General features: G+C 35.1%; 1 protein-coding gene across 5 annotated transcripts in view; it reads right to left on the bottom strand.

Moving 5' to 3' along the window:
* REV3L (REV3 like, DNA directed polymerase zeta catalytic subunit) overlaps window positions 1–20,023 on the bottom strand; it is a 179,791-nt gene that overhangs the window by 61,688 nt on the left and 98,080 nt on the right. For 4 of the 5 annotated variants that reach the window (XR_013441149.1, XM_078054859.1, XM_036105337.2 and 1 more), the window contains 5 exons: window positions 15,673–16,586; window positions 9,681–9,760; window positions 8,232–8,357; window positions 4,795–4,987; window positions 3,413–3,524 (listed from right to left, as the gene is read on the bottom strand). Coding sequence is in view for 4 of the 5 variants with exons in the window: in XM_078054859.1 (XP_077910985.1) it covers window positions 3,413–3,524; window positions 4,795–4,987; window positions 8,232–8,357; window positions 9,681–9,760; window positions 15,673–16,586 (1,425 nt within the window). In the remaining variant the exon portion in view is untranslated. The remainder of the gene's footprint in view (window positions 1–3,412; window positions 3,525–4,794; window positions 4,988–8,231; window positions 8,358–9,680; window positions 9,761–15,672; window positions 16,587–20,023) is intronic. The other variant, XM_078054860.1, reaches the window with a different exon arrangement.

Genomic DNA, 20,023 nt, shown 5'->3' with positions numbered 1-20,023 from the left:
CTCAAGAAAAGAGAGGTCTCCCAACACTCTTCCTGCTCATTAGTCTTCTAACATAACATCTAATATTTTAATATTATCTTTGTTGATAGCAATTTCATCAATTCTTCCATTAAGGTTAAACTCTCTCTTTTTTTTTAAAGATTTTATTTATTTACTTGACAGAAAGAGAGACCGCGAGAGAGGGAACACAGGCAGGGGGAGTGTGAGAGGGGGAAGCAGGCCTCCCGCTGAGCAGGGAGCCCGATGTGGGGCTCGATCCCAGGAATCCGGGAACATGACCCAAGCTGAAGGCAGATGCTTAATGACTGAGCCACTCAGGCACCCCAATGTTAAACTCTTTTCAGGGCAGTTATCTGAATGACAAGTGCATCTCCCCAAAAACTATGTACTGTCTATATTTGAGAAACTGGGGCAGAAATATCATATCAAGTGGCTCTAGGGATTAGCAGGAATAGGAGATTTGAAGGATTCCCATACACTTAGGAAAGAACTGATGCAGCTGACTGCTTTAGTACGAAGAATAACTCAGAATAGGCATTACAATGCGGCCACAGTTGGCCTTGATTTTCAGAGAAGAATTTGGAAGATTGCTGGAGTTCCTACTGCATACATTTCTAAGCACAGGTACATGAAGAGGATGCCAGATGATTACAGAGCCCTTCTTTGATAAATCTTATAAAGACAGTTCTTCTGATTTCTTCATCTGAATTTCTGATTCATAAAACACCTTATTACTGCAAGAATTATTATTCCAGTCAGCTACTTGCTGTTTTGTGGCACCTGACTATAATAGAGTTGGTTAAGTACACTTACTTTTTGATGTTTTGAAAATATATTTATTTTTATTTTTAAAAATATTTTATTTATTTATCTGTGAGAGAGATAGAGAGCGTGTGCGTGCACAAGCAGGGGCAGCGGCAGGCAGAGGGAGAGGGAGAAGCAGGCTCCCCACCGAGCAGGAGCTGGACGCGGGGCTCGATCCCAGACTCCAGGATCATGACCCGAGCCAAAGGCAGACGCTTAACGGACTGAGCCATCCAGGCATCCCGAAAATATATTTATTTTTAAAAAGTTGTCTTTTATAAATTGCTACTGCTCAGAGATGACTGCCGGAAAAAAAAAAAGTTATTCTGTGCTTTTAATTGATTAAATAGATTTTATTCCTTTCGAAGAATTGGGTAGTTGTTTTTAATATTTTTCAGATTTATTATGTATATTTATTTTTTGACCTACAGGCCATTTTGTCTTAAGAAACTGTTAAAGCTGTTAAACCATGTCTGAAGTTCAAAATCCCAAGGATTTCATTTCTTCTGTGAAAACATTTGGTGACAATAACAAAATCTTTGTGACTTGTTCTTCAATTCTGGTGAGTTATATCTAATTTACCTGGTTTCTAAAAGTTATGGAAAGAACAAGGTTGGGTAGAGGGGATTAGTGGTGAAGGAAAAAACAAAACTGGAGAAAACAGGATATTCAAAACATTAAATGGATAAAATGTAATATATGGATGGAGGGAAGAGAGAAAGGGAGAAATCAAAGCTTATATTTAAGTTAGGGAGGCTGGGAAAAATGTAGTATTATTAAATAGTTCAAGGAAATATAGAAAGAGAAGAATGACAAGACAATGGATTTGGTTTAACTTTTTAAATATCACTTCATACTACTTTTTGTTTGCCATCTGAGGTGGTAAATATTAAGAATAGAAAAATAAAGACAGCAAAACTCTGAAAGTATGCATTTATATTTTATTCATTTTTATATTTAGCACCTAGCACTATACCTTACACAGAGTAAACATTTATGTATTGACCAGGCTAAGAGTTTTATGTACATTATCTCATTTAACTTCCTTCTTCTACCTTTTTTTTGGGGGGGGCGGGGCGAGAGGGAGAGAGAGATCTTAAGTAGGCTCCACGCCCACCCAGTGCAGAGCCCAACGCAGGGCTCAATCTCACAACCCTGAGATCATGACCTGAGCTGAAATCATGACTTGAGCTGAAATCAAGAGTCGGTCACTTAACCGAATGAGCCACCCAGGTGTCCCTCATTTAACTCTCCTACCTATTACCCATTTTACAAATGAGGAAACTAAAGCTTAGAGAGATAAGTACTTGCTCAAGACAAAAATACAGATGCAACAACATGGATGAGCTAGAGTATTATGCTAAGTGAAATAAATCATTCAGAGACAGACAAATACAATATGATTTCACTCATATGTGGACTTTAAGAAACAAAACAAACAAGAAAAGGGGCAGTGGGGGGTGGGGGGGGTGAGAGAGACAGACAGACAAACCAAGAAATAGATTCTTAGCTATAGAGAACAAACTGATGGTTACCAGAAGGGAGGTAGATGAGGGGATGGGTGAAACAGATGATGGGGATTAAGGGGTGCACTTGCTGTAATGAGCACCAGGTGCTGTATGGAAGTGTTGAATCACTATATGGTACACCTGAAACTAATATAACACTGTATGTTAATTAACTGGAATAAAAATAAAAATTAAAACCCTGTCCTTCAAGTAACATCTTCCATTCATTAAGATATACATGTTTAAAATATAGATATAGAAGCATACAATAAAAGCCATGTTCTTAAAAAAAAAATTAAAGAGCTAGCTGACTCCAAAGTTTATCCTATTAAAGCCTATGCTGAGTAGGTACTCAACAAATGGGCTGAAAGAATGAAATAATCTTTTAGGGGGTTGTTTAGAATAACATATAAAGGACATTACAGAAAAGTGAAGCATTTAATAAGAGGGTCCATAGCTATCAAAAGTTACAGTCTCGAGAAAATGCAAAAGATTTAATTACTTTATTTTTAAATTAAAATACTTTTGTTTTAAAAAATCCTTTTCATAAATTTTGACAAGATTTTACTATCAACCATCCAGGCCAACTATCAAATGATCAAAAGAGATTTTTAAGGAACCATGTATTACAAATGAGTATGCATCACATAATCCTGTATTTATGAACAAATTGCATGCCAAAGCTTTTTGGAAACTTGGTTTAGACCTCAGAAAACATTTAAGAAAAAAAAAAAGTACTGAAATGATGGCTGGCTCCCAAGGTAGAAGCCTATTTAATGAATAATACAATTTAAATTTAGTACCCATTATTTCACCACCATAGAAAAATCATGCTAAAAATCCAACTGGGAAAGCTAGAGGCTAAGCCAATATTTCTTTCACTGACCCTTCAATCTTGAGAATAGAATATTCTTTTGGCATCCCTAATCTGCTGGAAATGGAAACGGTTGTGGGAGATGAGGGCAAAATCTTTCCAAGGATAACTTTTAAGGGCCATAGGAAGGGATTCTCTTCCTTTTTCCTACCTTCGCCCATGTTAATCAATAGCAAGAAAGGACTCTGAACAAAAACCAGAAAAATCAGAAAATACAAAACAATACCTCTTTATTATATCTGCAATTTCTTGAAAAAGCGCCTTCTCATCGGGTGCATAGGTAACTTCTAGTCCTGTAATTCCAGATCTAATCAGTAATGGGGTCTGATACCTGATATCTAAGAAATAAGCAAAATGTTTATTACATGTAACTGTGTAAGTAATATAATCCCTTACTTTTGAGTGAAATTATGCTACCGAAATACTTCAAATTAAGTGTTCCCCAAAGTAAATAATTAACTCAATTTCTTGAAAACTTTCTTAAAGGTTTTCTAGTTTAATATGCAAATGAAAATTCAAATTTCATTTTCTCAATTATTTTCCTGAAAAGTCTACATTCACCAAATTCCTCAAGTAATAACGTGTCACCCAAGAAGAAATTTTATTATTTTGCTTCTGTCTTTACTCTTCCTATGGAAAGAACTTTGCTTAGTAGGGAGTATTTTAATCAGTGGTATGTTGATTTTTAAGGAACTATGTATTACAAAAGAGTATGTACCACATAGTCCTATAATTATGAACAGATTGCACGCCAACACTTTTTGGAAATATTGGTTTAGAACTCAGAAAACATTTTATTAAAAAAAATAATGTTTACAACTACTTCTCAAGGAAAAAAAAAAAGGAAGCCCTGATTTGCAGTGTTTGCTTATTTCCATAATGTAAAGACTCCCCACCATGGCTGATTTCAAACTACCAATATGACATCAACTAGTTCAGAAAATTCACAAAAATTTAACAATTGGCTTGTGAACTGGTACAAGCCAGCTCAAGCACACCACTGATTAAACTGCAAATTCCTATATGCTTTCATTCTGTGCTAAGACTTCCTCCTCAGTTGACTGAATTCACGTATTACTATTCAACTGCAGAACACTTATTATGTGGTATACTCTGTGAAGAATGTCTAAACCAAAAATGTGTATATTTAGGAAGAGATATAAATAAAATTGGAATGTATCTTAAAAGTCTCTTACAATCCATTAACTCATACCAGTAACTTCTTTAAAGCAAAGAAAAACTCTCTATTAGCAGCAAAATACCAGCAATGCATACATAAGATTGTCCACCCAACCTAGAGATAATCATTTTAATTCAGTATTATCAATTAATATTTTATAAAATAGTATTCAGAACAAATTAGAAATGTTAATTGGAAATTTTATTAATAGCTTTCTATGAAGTGCTTCTGACTTTGGACAATAATTCAAGTAAGAATAATGAATCCAGGACAAAGCTATACACATTACTTCCTACTCTTACTTCAGCACACATTTTAAAAAGGAGTTCCTGATACTTGCTTGGTTTAGATCTCCAGCACGGAAACTGCCCCATTAAAAGGTTCATCCTAGGGTGGGTAGGTACAAAATTAATAAAAATGAACAATACCTTGGCTGGAGACTGTCTTGTCTTTATCAATCACTATTACACCTGTGAGTTCTGTTTTGTCTGTATCTGGTAGTGGAGTGTCAGATGAAATGCAGTAAAACAGAGCACAGATTGGGTCAAATTCAGGATCTGGTTCTAAGTCTCGTCTAGTTCGAGCATGTAATTCCACACTGATCAGGGTAAGATTTTGTATCTATAAAAGGAAATAAAAATGATAATTTTAGACAACTTTTTGAGACATGTTGAAAGAAATGTTTCACTAAGACTCCAAGGAACTATGTGTAAAATTATGGAAAAAAATGGCCATAAAGGACACAATCGTCAATTTAATAATCTGCAGATTAAAAGTAAAGATTTTTACTTCCAAGATTAGATTGAATCAATTCATGTTTTTATTTTAGAAAAACTGCTTGTGCTATAATTTCTCAGTGACAATATATACTTAAAATAATTTCTCTAAAATACATGCAGTGCCTCTCAAGTTTCTCAACTGTTGAGAAAGAGAATGACTGACTAGTCCAAGTGGTTGTACATTCGAGTGAGAGTCTGTTACTTTTTACTTTCTACCCAGTTAACTATGGTTTCACCTATAGTTTAAACTAAAAAGAAAGATGTATTTCATTTTGAAACTCCTATGAATTCTCTACAATTTACTTCTGTATGTACTAGGCAAGTTTTTAATTATAGTTTTTCCTGAAAAAATATAAGAATTATATGGCATCAACAACACAACAGCTAGATTTTTGCCCACGTACATTTTCGCTTTAACATACATGCAAAAAAAGTATTTTGCTTTTTACACTTATACACTAATAAAAACTCTGAACTATAATTCTTAGTTCTCTTTTTAAAAACCAAGACAAAGTAAGTAGAAACTCTGGGTAAAAAAAATAAAACACAGGTTGGATTCATGATTACCATATACATGTAATACTGCATGCATTCATTAGTAAATTTGTAATTAAGTACTTTTTAAAATGTAAAGAACATTAATTGTACATATATAAAGCATAAGAATAAAACAAATATCCACAAATCTACCACTTTCCTTGAATATATACTGTTTCTAAATATTAAAAACATCAAAGTAAGTAAAATGGGGAGCTAAGGGAAAGCATTTCTACTTTTAAATGTATGCTCTTTAGGTTTAATTTTTTTTAACAATAATCACATATTAATTTGGTAAATTAAAAAAATGTAAACTGGAAAACCTCTCCCTAAACTCAAACAAAACCAAACCAAAAAAACCAGTTTAGTTAGAAAAGGATGAACAAGTGGACAGACTATAAAGAAGACTGAAAACAATTTCAGGTCAAAAGATTTGTGGAGATTGATTTGTTTATTTAGTAGGCCAAACTGCACATTCAAATTTTGCCTTTCTATTCCTTGATATAAAATGCACTACTGATCTTAGGGGCATTTTTTTAAGCAAACATGAAATGAAGAGATGGGGGAGAGATTTACTGAGTGTGACTAAGAAAGAGGTGGGTGACAAAGGGGGTTGAGGATTATAATCCTTCTCTTCTGCACTGAGTATTTATATGCAGAAGAAAGAGAAATTAGCGCAGCATAATGGGACAGAGAGGAAAAAATGCTATGGACACAACTCCCCAGAAAAAGGAACAGCATACATAGTGCAGATTTTTTTTGGCTCATTCCCAGTGTGACCACCAGGTGGCAGTTTGGAGTATATGTTGAGATGAAGGCCTGCATAGGCAAGAAGCTGTGTAACCTACCAGACCTTCCAAGTGATTTAACTTCAAGAGGGTGCATGATTCTGCAATGGGTTATGTAGAAATAAAATAAGAGCATAAGGAGAATAATCCTTCAAATAATAAAGGATAATAAAATGTAACAAGCCTTTGCTAAGGTCTATCAAATTTGCTTTAATATTTTTATCACAGCATTTTTTTTTTCTAATTTTGGGTGTGTACTTCACAAGGTATGTATTCCTGAGTTTATTACTTTATTTATCTAGGCTTCAGGGGATATCGTACAGGGCCAAGTAGGTATGAAGAGGAACTAAATGCTGTTGAATGAAACAATGTTCAAATAATTAGGGAATTAGACTATGTTCCAATCTCTAAAAAAGCACAAATCTTAGTTTAAATTTAGGTAAAAATGAGGACAATATTTGAATTTTTCTCTTAGTCTATGCTCATCCGTCCTTAGAACAGTTTAAGACAGAACTGACTTGAAAACAAAAATACAAAAATAAAAAATCAAATTTTGTGCTCTAATGGCAAAGACGTAAAAACAACTGTTCAATAGAAATATCATGAAAGTCACATGTAATTTTAAATTTTCTAGTAGTTACATTAAAAAAAAGTAAAAATAGGCTAATTTAAAAATGTTTTCATTTAATACATCTAAAATATCACCCTTTCAACATGTAATCAATATAAAAAATTAGTAATGGAATATTTTACATTCTTTGTTCCTATTAAGTCTTCAAAATCTGTGTGCATTTTACATTTATAGTACATTTCAATGCAGATGCTAAACTTTTATACGGAAATACTTGGTCTGTATTATCGTAAAATTTACAACTGAAAAAGTAGTTTTAAATACCCAAGTTCCAAACATACTTAAAAATTTTCTAATAAAGGAGTCAAGTATCCATTTTTAAATCTAAATTACGTAAAACTAAATAAAATTTAGAATTCACTTCCTAGGTGGATAAGGCAAATTTTAAATTCTCAATAGCCACACTGCTAGTGGTGGCCAGCACAGGTATAAACAATGAATACACTGATAGCACAGATATAAACAATGAAAATATACTCTAATTTCCGCCTTACTGCCTGTCAGATATATGCTCTGAGTTGTGTTTTCTTTAATACAGATAAATTTTCAGTGACCCATTCATACATATTCTTTAGTCCATCCTGTGATTGATGTACATTTTTACAAGATGGCTTCCTACTCTTTGGCATATGTTCTGTGCTGTGAAGGTAACTGGGTTATAGAAATTATGTGAACAACAGAATCGTAGCAAATGAATTAGCAAGCACTGATCCACTGAACCAACCAAATAGAAAACATAATATCTCATTTACAATATAACATCTTAATAACAATCCCAGAATAACATACAGAATAGTTATAAAAGCTTTTCTAATTTTAGCCTCTATAAACCAAATTTCAGCTATAAGATTTGTGAAAATTGTGAAACCAAAAAGCAGTCTCAGTAACTGATGGCTACTTTAAAAGTTTCTCAAAAAAAACACACAAAAAAAACAAAAAAACCCCCACAAAAACCCCAAAAATAAAAGTTTCTCTATTTTATATAAATATATAAACTAATAACGAAATGAAGATTAACAGGTACAGAATTCAATGTATTCCTCCCTCAGTAAGAAATGTCCATACTTGTCCACAGAATGAAACATGAGAGTTAAATAGTGTATGTATCCTTACTGTTGCAGTTTTATTACCTCATGTAAAGCTTTTGCCTCCTGTAAGTTTTGTATGCTGACTTTGAAACCATAAGTATTGTTTAAAGATGGTCCATCAATCTGAGAAGTTTCTTTCTTTGGGGTATTTACTGCTGCAAATTGATTCTATTAAGAAAAAAAAAAAAAACCAACAACACATAGCCAGAAAAAGATAAATAAGCAATCATTTTCTTTCTTTTGATCACTTATTCCTACTTAGATAATCTGCTTTATGTGTTTAGTAATACAATAAACTAGTACCATCTCTTCAGACCCAAGAAGAAACTAGTAAGTATTTTATTAACATTCTTTTCATGCTAGTAATTCAAGATATCAGAACTGGGTATATGTAGAAATATCTGATATAATCTGTAAGCAAACCATATGTTGATCTTTAGTTTACAAACCCCAAATAATGAAAATAAGTCTTGTCGGAGAGTTGACATTTACACCACATGGACATTTATCTTGACCTTTCTTGGAAGTATGGCAAATAAGCAGGCAATATATTTGCAACTAGTTTGGCTAAAGTTTATAAAAGATTTGAAATTGTGGGTCTGTATTTTACCCTAGCACAACATGTATCTGAAAGATGAATGAAAATATAGATCATCTTGATGGGTTTAGAAAAAACAGAATCTATTTTTTTTAAATCTTTTTTCTGATTTCCAGATCCATTAACCATTTCCCCCCAAGTATTGATTTATGTTCACAACACACTTGTACCTATTTTTTAATATAAATAAGTTGTAATTCAACAATACTGATTTAAAAATGAAAGTTTTTAAAAAGTATTTAGTTTTAAAATAGAAATGCTAAAACATATTTTATGTGGTTAATATTAATGAAATGTAGCCAATATGTAAGTGATTCCTGTCACCTATTTCTAAGGATACATGTTTAATGTAAACCCTTTTTAACATAGTCATATATTTCTAAGTATTACCATATTTTTAGTATTTGAATAAAGATATTTATAATTTTTTAGTTTCAGTAGTAAATAATGTTGCTTTTTCCTTTGCTACTTAGTAAAATGAACTGAAAAAATCAATGTTATATTTGATGAAAAAGTAATAAACCAAGAAAAAGGATATATTTTTGGTGGGATCAAAAATCACTTACTTGAGCTTTGCTGTCATTGGATTGTTCTGATTTTGCCAGTAATCAGTTAATGTATTTGTATCCTCATAATCCACATTTTGGCTATCATATTCACTTTCTCTGTAATATTTGTATTTACATATAAGAATCTTTTAGATCCCAACAACAAAAAAAAAACTAAAAAAAATTAGGCAATTTCTTGTTGTCTCAAAGATATGTAAATAAAATGATGCAAAAATATATAATAAAATTTAAAAAAATTGAGACACAAAGTTATCAATTATCTAACTGAAATCTAAGGTAAGAATGGATCTTCCACTGAACATTAAGTATGTTTAGCATAGTTACCTTTGCTTGTGTTAAGAGTACTCTTCTAAGAGTGTCAGTAGTACTTCCTTTCTTATGACTCAATTTCTGGGTTTTTGGTTCTGTAGAAAGAAATGTCATACTTAACATGTACATCAAAATTGCCTGCTTTTTTAAATTTTTATTATTCCAAACTCCTGAGTACCATTTGTGAGTACTGTCCTACTGTCCTATTAATTCCCAAAGACTTCATCATTTGAAAATCAAACTAATTCAAACCTCTGATCCCCACCAAAATAACTTTAAAATTTTGTATTTTTAAATAAAAACATTTCTGTTTTAATTATTGAGTTTTATACCTCAGTCATATCCTAGGCAATCATTTAATTCATTTATTTACTTATTCATCAAGTATTTATGAGGAAAAAATAGTCTCTTCCCTCACACGGTCTAGAGTGAGAATCAGATATTCATCAAATGCATATAGAAAAATGAAATTATAACTGGGGTAAGTATGATAAAGGGAATATAACTGGGAATTTTTACTAGTCAGGGAAATCAGGAAGGCTTTTTTGTGCTAAAAATCAGAAGAAACAGTAGGAATTAACTAGGAACAGAGTAAGGATTTTCCCTGATTACCAAGCAAAAGAAGTGGAAGTTACTGTGGGTGGAAAGAAGGCTAGGATAGACATCCAGGTGAGATGATGATAGCTTGGCCTAAGGTTGTGGTGGTAGAGGTAGAGAAAACAATGGAGAGATGTGGGTAATTTAGGAAACAAAAAAGTGACAGGACTTGGTTGGTAATGGACTGGGAACCATAGGATGGGCAGTAAGGGAATCAGGTGGGTGTTACAAATAAATCCCATGTTTCTGACTTGTGTAACTCAGTGACAGAGAGATGGTGGTACTATTCACTGAAGTAAGGAAAACCAAAAGAGAACCACAGGGGCTTCTATGTGTGGGCATGTATGTTTGTGTGTATGAGTACACTGGGTGACTGGTGGCAAATGTGTGCTGTGAGATCATGAATTGAGTTTTAAAAACATTGACCTTATGGGGTGCCAGGGTGGTTCAGTCAGTTGAATGTCTGACTTGATTGCAGCTCAGGTCGTGATCTCAGGGTTGTGAGATCAAGCCCCGCACTGGGTTCCGTGCTGGGCGTGGAGCCTGTTTCTCTCTCCTCCTCTCCCGCCCACCCCAAAGAGAAAAATATTGACCTTGTGGTGCTTTTGAGCATTCAAGTAGAAATGCCAAATAGACATCTAGATTGGAGGTTAAGAGAGTTCTGAACTGGAAATTTAAATTTGTTAGTTAATCTGTAGTAATCCTGTGGGCAGGAACTCATTCATTTAGAGAGAAAATATAGAGTAAAGCTTCAAAGGAAAGCAAGCAGGCAGAAACACAGGAGTAGAAGAAAAGCCAAGGGGACTTGGATAGACAGCTTGATCCTCCACGAAGGAAGGAATGGTCGATAGAACAATGGCTGTTTAAAGAGGGCATGTGAAAGGAACACCAAAAAAACATACACTGGCTTTAGCTACATGAAACTTATTGAAAGTCTTTACAAGAGCCATAATAGTGGAATGATGGGGTCAGAACTGAATGTTGAGTGGGCTGAGAAATGAGTAGGAGGTAAAGAAATGGAGTTGTCAAATTACAGCAATCTTTTGGGGCGCCTGGGTGGCTCAGTAAGCGCCTGCCTTCGGCTCAGGTCATGATCCCAGGGTCCTGGGATCGAGTTCCGCATCGGGCTCCCTGCTTGGTGGGAAGCCTGCTTCTCCCTCTCCCACTCCCACTGCTTGTGTTCCCTCTCTTGCTGTGTCTTTCTCTGTCAAATAAAGAAATAAATAATCTTTTTTTTTTTTTAAAGATTTTATTTATTTATTTGACAGAGAGAGAGATAGCGAGAGTAGGAACACAAGCAGGGGGAGTGGGAGAGGGAGAAGCAGGCTTCCTGCCAAGCAGGGAGCCCGATGTGGGACTCGATCCCAGGACCCTGGGATCATGACCTGAGCCGAAGGCAGACGCTTAACGACTGAGCCACCCAGGCGCCCAAGAAATAAATCATCTTAAAAAAAAAATTATAGCAATCTTTTAAGAAATCTGGCTTTGAAGAAGAAGAAAAAGAGTAGAAGCTGCAGATGTAAGGTCAAGGCAGGTTTTTGGTTTTCTTTATATCTTAAAGGGTGGGAGAGACTTGGGTGTATGTTAAAACCAGTGGGAAAAATCAAGTTGAGAGAAAGGAAGGTTTCTGAGAGGGCTCCTATATTTCACCCAGAAGGCAAAAGAAGGTAAGATGGAAGCATATATAAGTAGATTTCACAGAAGACAAAGAAGTTTCCATGTGATAATTGATGACTTTACAAGACATGATAAAATAATAATAAATTCTCATTAGTGGAGTTAAAATTTCATTTAAAAAGCTCTGATTTTCAGGTCTCAACTGGTACCAAAAGATTGGGATCATTCCCTGTATATTTTTGGATTTCAATGCTTTGAAAGTTGAACTCAATCACAAGAAATTTGGAAAGAACTCAGATACATGGAGGTTAAAAAGAGCATCCTACTAAAGAATGAATGGGTCAACCAGGAAATTAAAGAAGAATTTTTAAAAAATTCATGGAAACAAATAAAAATGAAAACACAACTGCTCAAAACCTTTGGGACGCAGCAAAGGTGGTCCTAAGAGGGAAGTATATAGCAATACAAGCCTTTTTCAAGAAACAACAAAGGTCTCAAATACACAACCTAACCTTACACCTAAAGGAGCTGGAGAAAGAACAGCAAATAAAGCCTAAATCCAGCAGAAGAAGAGAATTTATAAAGATTAGAGCAGAAATCAATGAAATAGAAACCAAAACAACAGTAGAACAGATTAACAAAACTAGGAGCTGGTTCTTTGAAAGAATTAGTAAGAGCGATAAACACCTGGCCAGACTTACCAAAAAGAAAAGAGAAAGGACCCAAATAAATAAAATCATGAATGAAAGAGGAGAGATCACAACCAACACCAAAGAAACACAAACAATTATAAGAACATAGTATGAGGAACGATATGCCAACAAATTAGGCAATCTGGAAGAAATGGATGCATTCCTAGAGATGTATAAACTACCAAAACTGAAATAGGAAGAAACAGAAAACCTGAACAGACCCATTACCAGCAAGGAAATTGAAGCAGTAATCCAAAATCTTCCAGCAAACAAGAGTCCAGGGTTGGATGGCTTCTCAGGGGAATTCAACCAACCATTTAAAGAAGAATTAATACCTATTCTTCTGAAGCTGTTTCAAAAAAATAGAAATGGAAGGAAAACTTCCAAACTCTATGAGGCCAGCATTACCTTGATTCCCAAACCAGGCAAAGACCCCACCAAAAAGAATTACAGACCAATATATCCCTGATGAACATGGATGCAAAAATTCTCACCAAGATACTAGCCAATAGGATCCAAGAGTACATTAAAAGGATTATTCACCATGACCAAGTGGGACCTATTCCTGGGCTGCAAGGAATCCATAAATCAATCCATAATCAATCAATGTAATACATCCATAAATCAATGTAATACACATTAATAAAAGGACAAGAACCATATGATCCTCTCAATAGATGCAGAAAAAGCATTTGACAAAGTACAGCATCCTTTATTAAAACTTTTCACTGTGTAGGGATAGAGGGAACATACCTCAATATCATAAAAGCCATATACAAAAAGTCAAGAGCAAATTATCATTCTCAATGGGGAAAAAACTGAGAGCTTCTCCCCTAAGGTCAAGAACATGACAGGATGTCCACTATCACCACTGTTGTTCAACACAGTACTAGAGTCCTAGCCTCAGCAATCAGACAACAAAAAGAAATAAAAGGCATCTGAATCTGCAAAGAAGAAATCAAATTCTCACTCTTTGCAGATGACATGATACTCTATGTGGAAAACCCAAAAGACTCTACCCCCAAATTGCTAGAATTCATACAGGAATTCAGCAAAGTGGCAGGATATAAAATCAATGAACAGAAACCAGTTGCATTTCTATACACTAACAATGAGACAAAAGAAAGAGAAACTGAGGAGTCGATCCCATTTACAACTGAACCCAAAACCTAAGATACCTAGGAATAAACCTAACCACAGAGGCAAAGGATCTGTACTTAGAAAACTATAGAATACTCATGAAAGAAATTGAGGAAGACACAAAGAAATGGAAAAACGTTCCATGCTCACGGATTGGAAGAAGAAATATTGTGAAAATGCCTATGCTACCTAGAGCAATCTATACATTCGATGCAACCCCTATCAAAATACCATCAACTTTTTTCACAGAGTTGGAACAAATAATCCGAAAATTTGTATGGAACCAGAAAAGACCCTGAATACCCAAGAGGCATGTTGAAAAAGAAAACCAAAGCTGGTGGCATCAAAATTCCTGACCTCAAACTCTATTACAAAGCTGTCATCATCAAGACAGTATGGTACTGGCACAAAAACAGACCTACAGATCAATGGAACAGAACAGAGAACCCAGAAATGGACCCTCAACTCTATGGTCAACTAATCTTCGACAAAGCAGGAAAGAATATCCAATGGAAAAATGACAGTCTCTTCAACAAATGGTATTGGGAAAATTGGACAGCTACATGCAGAAGAATGAAACTGGACCATTTCCTTACACCATACACAAAAATAGACTCAAAATGGTTGAAAGACCTAAATGTGAGACAGGAGTCCATCAAAATCCTAGAGGAGAACACAGGCAGCAACCTCTGCGACCTCAGCCGCAGCAACTTCCTCCTAGAAACATTGCCAAAGGCAAGGGAAGCAAGGGCAAAAATGAACTATTGGGACTTCATCAAGATAAAAAAGCTTTTGCACAGAAAAGGAAACAGTCAACAAAACCAAAAGACAACCGACAGAATGGGAGAAGGTATTTGCAAATGTCTTATCAGATAAAGGGCCAGTATCCAAAATCTATAAAGAACTTATCAAACTCAACACCCAAAGAACAAATGATCCAATCAAGAAATGGGCAGAAGACACAGACATTTCTCCAGAGAAGACATACAAATGGTCAACAGACACATGAAAACAGCCCTCCACATCACTTGGCATGAAGGGAATACAAATCAAAACCTCAATGAGATACCACCTCACACCAGTCAGAATGGCTAAAATCAACAAATCAGGAAACACATGCTGGCAAGGATGCAGAGAAAGGGGAACCCTCTTACACTGTTGGTGGGAATGCAAGCTGGTGCAAGCACTCTGGAAAACAGTATGGAGGTTCCTCAAAAAGTTGAAAATAGAGCTACCCTGTGACCTAGCAACTGCACTCTAGGGATTTCCCCAAAGATACAAATGTAGTGATCTGAAGGGGCACCTGCACTGCATGCCCACAGCAGCCAAACTATGGAAAGAGCCCAGAGTCCACTGACAGATGAATGGATAGAGAAGTGGTGTATGTATGTACACACACACACACACACACACGCGCACACACACAAATGCAATACTACTCAGCCATCAAAAAAAAAAACAATGAAATCTTGTCATTTGCAACGACATGGATGGAACTAGAGGGTATTATGCTAAGCAAAATAAGTCAATCAGAAAAAGACAATTACCGTATGATCTCACTCACATGTGGAATTTAAGAAACAAAACAGAGGATCATAGGGGAAGGGACAGAAAAATAAAACAAAATGAAATCAGAGAGGGAGACAAACCACAAGAGACTCTTAGTCACAGGAAACAAACTGAAGATTCCTGGAGGGGAGAAGGGGGAGGGGATGGGGTAACTGAGTGATGGACATTAGGAGGGCACATGATATAATGAGCACTGGGTATTTTACAAGACTGATGAATCACTGAACTCTACCTGAAACTAATAATACACTATATTTTAACTGAATTTAAACTAAAATATATATTTAAAAAATCACATAAAAAAAGCTCTGAATTTCATTACGTAATCTAATGTTTTCATTTCTAATCTCTGAAAAAGAATTTTGAAGGCTTCCTGTTATTTGTAAACTCACCTGTTGATAAAGGGCTCAGGCTACTTGCTTCAGGAAGCCTTTCCAGAAGTTTTCTCTGTACAATTGGTGTACTATGAAGGCAGAGTGGGTCACATATTCCAGTTCTTGCCCTAACATTAATTGGAGATATCACTAGAGGCTCCAGAGGTTCACTGCAGGGGCTTTTCTGTATACCATCTTTTACTGGTTTTAAGAAGTTCTCAATATTCAGGGAATGTAGTTCCTCTACTGGTGATGTGGGTCTCTCGTCTCCATTTAATGTTTTGGCATCTGGGGATGTTGCTTGTTGCCAAGGCGGAATTACTGGAGAATCAGGGGAGCTATAACTAACATAATAGTCATCATCATCATCTTCACCTTTCTCATGATCACTTGTAGAAGCAACCGGTGGCACTGCCTGACTTTCACTTATAGTTCGACTACGTTCTGTGGTTGGTGCTCGTAAAGCAATCTGAGAGTTATCAACATCTTCCTTGGTATGTGCTGTAGTGGGGAGTATATGTGGAGCTGTACTCATTTTTGGAGGCATTACAGGTTTGTCATCTGGGTTAACTGAAGAGCTGAAGTTCTCAGCAGATTTTACAACTCCAGTTGGCTCAGTTTTAGACAGTTTCTTGGAACGTTCGTATTCTTCTTTGGCTTGAAGCCATGCTTGAACCAGTTGTCGACTTGGGGCACATTTGCAAGGCATAATCACAATTTTTTTATCCTCAACCATTTTATAGCTATTACTGGACCCTTTATTGACCACTGCCTGGCCATTGCGTAGGGGTGACCCTGGTCTCGGATTCTGAGTCATTGCTGAGAATGCTGTTTTCCACAGACGAAGTCCTTCCAAGGAAAAGTCTCCCTCAAACTCAGCCAGATCATTTGGAAGTCGAGTTTCTACCATGAGAAGCCGTCCACCGATCTCCCTATAAACAACATATTTTAGAACTGTTTTGTCTCAAAGAGCAATTACCAAAATATTTAGCTCCCTATCCTAGATATTTTTTGAAGTCTCTTTTGGATTCTTAAAAATGCCCATTTCTTCCCTTTCTATGCCCTCTCCCTACATACTTTATGCAGGCACACTCTTTTTAGTCTTAATATGTTTTTCTTCACAGGTATATGCTACTAAATTAATTTCCTTTGGAAGGAATCATCAATACCAGGGAAAGAAGGTATTTTTTGTTTTAAGTGCCCCATGAAGTCTTCTTTTCTCCAAGGAGATGGCACAAACTGATCATACTCCTTTCCTCTACTCAAATAACTTTCCACTGTCACCGCATGTGAATAAAAACAATGGAAGAATTTATCATTAGAGATTATATCCCTGGATTTTATCTATAGCCTCTCTAGATATTCTCCAGTATCTACAGTAGTTTAGCAAAACCAGTCAGTTCAAACATATCTTTGTACTCCCCCAAGTCCCTTCAAACAGTAAAAAAATCACACACAATTGAAAAAAATTACCATAATTCTTTCTCCCCTTTACATGGCAAGGCTTAACATTAACATAAGAACTTTAAGTTGGCAGAGCCCACAGAATGTGTAGCACAAATGCTGATAATGTATGTGTATGTGGGGAATCACTATTAAAAGGTAGCCTGATTTAGTTTCCAACAGTTGGAAATACCAAGCTAAACCTCCTTCTCTAACATATATCCACTGGTACTATCTCTGTCTGATGTAGCAAGAAAGTCTACTTTTTCTTCCTTATGGTGTATTTTTCATGGACATGAAGGTAATTTCTTAGTTTTTTCAATTACTTCTCCTAGGGCATGATTTCCCAAACATCCTGGTCATTCTCTACATAAAATTCAATGAACCGGATTCATGTTTTCTGATTTGGAGCTGGAGGGTTACCACAGTTCCTTTTCCCCTTTACATGGAAAGACTTTGGCCTTTAATAGTTAACTCCGTAACCACCTCCCAGCTATATGAAAAATTAGAAGCAAGACTATCGCTACTGAAGAAAATGAGCACACATTTTATATGACATAGCCAACTCTAATATTAATGATACAGAGATCATAATGAAGTAAAAATTAAAAATTGGTGAGGTGTGGTAAATTCAGCTCTCTTGAAAATTGTCAGCAGCATGTAATTGCTATAATTCATGTCATAATATGTATCAAAAGCCTTAAATTTTTTAGTAATCCTACTTCTAAGACTATATGGAAAAACCCCAAAATATAAGAAATGCTTCATGAAGGAAACAATAATCACATAATTATCTACAGTGGCAGGACAGGGAACAAATTTTCTGTCCAATAAAATATACATATGATAGGATTATTATGTAGTCATTAAAATGATATTCCCAGAAACTCATAATTTAGAAAATGTTTATAGTAGAATATTAGGTGAAAAAAATCTGTATATAATACTGTGACTATAGTAAGATCACATTTCATAAAACAAAATAAAAACTATACATTAAAAAAACTAAAAAAAACCACATTAAAATATTAAGAGTGGTTGTCCATAGGTAGAGAAATGGTGTGATATTTATTCTTTTATACCTCCTAAATTTACTATAGTGAATAGTTTTATATTAAAAATTGTTTTTTAAACATACTAAATATGTTTAATAATAATAATGACTATCAACCTTTTATTTCAGCTGCAGGACAAGTCTCAAAGTTGGACAACAACTAACAGCAACAGAGTTAATGACTAACACATGGTAAGTTAACTGAGAATTAAAAATTAGATATGTAAGGCTGAGGCAGAAAAAACAGTTCAATTAAAAAATATATCATAATCACTACTGATAAAGCCAAAGCCCCCCAAATAACGGAAACTAATGCCTAAGGAACAGACATTCATACATTCTGGCAGTGAAATAAAGAAAAAGAGTCCCATTTGTGTTAAAAGACCACATATAGGTAGTAAGCAAAACAAAACTGTAAAACTATAAAACTGTGTATTAGGAAGGGTGGGGAGGAAATTTTCTGTCTTCCACTTCAAGTCTTTAGAGGAGGGAACTTCAACCCTATATTTCTGACCACTTTTTCTCAACCCCTTCTTAAATAGACTCATGCATTATTGCTGATCTGCTGGGTAAAATCCTGGTATTCACTGTGTCTTCTCAAATCAGGAACACGGTGCTGCTGAAGGTTAGTGTACACATGTGGTGTGGCTTCTTGCCTTACTAACTCTTCACATCTCTTCTATCATTTAGACTAGGCTAAGTCGGCCACAGCAGTCCTAGCCGCCCTCCTCTGCTTCTGACTGGATGGCTGAAATGAACTGCCTCTCCTTGCAACTGGTTAGATAAATGGGATCAAAGACACAGGGGGGAGGAACAAAAATCATCACTTAAATGGCCTGGCTTAAGTCATGTTCCCCAACTTAGCTCCTATCAGTTATATTCTACCTTGGTGATGCAAGAGGTACAGAATACCTACTTAACTACTGGCTTATAAATAAACCAACCAATACTGATGCCTTTGCGTTTTGCTATCGGCTCTGTGCGTGTGTGTCTATGTGTCTGTGCATCTGTCTACAGCCTCTCTGAAAAGATTTTTTTTTTATGTCGCTGGGTTACATATTAACAGTGTTTTATTTTCAAATTATTCCTTATCATGGCACCAAATTTATCATATTGTAGGACTCATTTTGGCACAGCATCTGGCTACAATATTTTATTTATTTTCTATGGATTTTAGTTTGGTTATTCCTACTTTGAGTAAGAGCCTCCTACATGGATTCAAATTCTCTCCATTCACAAATCTTTGTACTAGTCTGACCCCACATTACCAATTCCTTTGCAACAACTGTATTTCCAACAGCCTGAAGAAATTCAAGTTCATTATTGAGGGAGAAATTTCAGAGAGCTAACTAACATTTTCTCTTATTTACCACATAGAACTATGGGATTACTTCCTTTTTAAATAGTCTATTTGTATGGTTATTATTTTATTTTTTATTTTTTTTATTATGTTCAATTAGCCTTCTTTAAAAAAAGGAGAGATAAAGGGAAGTGAAGTCCATCTTGCGTTCCTAATAACTGTACAAACTAACAGTAGTAACAATATGATCGAAGATGTTGGCAACATGAAAAGAAAGGGATATAATACAAACAACTTAAAATAATCTTCATTTAGAGATATATCATAGAAGTACTTAAAACATGTATGCTCATTTTCAAACATGTTTAAAAAATAAAGTTCTTTTAAAAATTGTAAGTTTACAATTTTAGAAATAAATACCATTTTTAAAATGATAAATGTACTCTTCAAGTATTATGACATCCTTCTTAATCTGCCATCATGTCACGGTGAGCCTCTGCATCTCTAATCCTTAATGTTGACACAGTGTTAACAGTGAGATCTAAGACCAACACTTATCAACTTAAAGTTCT

Source organism: Halichoerus grypus, chromosome 9, assembly GCF_964656455.1.
Source record: "Halichoerus grypus chromosome 9, mHalGry1.hap1.1, whole genome shotgun sequence".
NCBI lineage: Eukaryota > Metazoa > Chordata > Mammalia > Carnivora > Phocidae > Halichoerus > Halichoerus grypus.
This window is presented reverse-complemented; position numbering and strand designations above follow the sequence as displayed.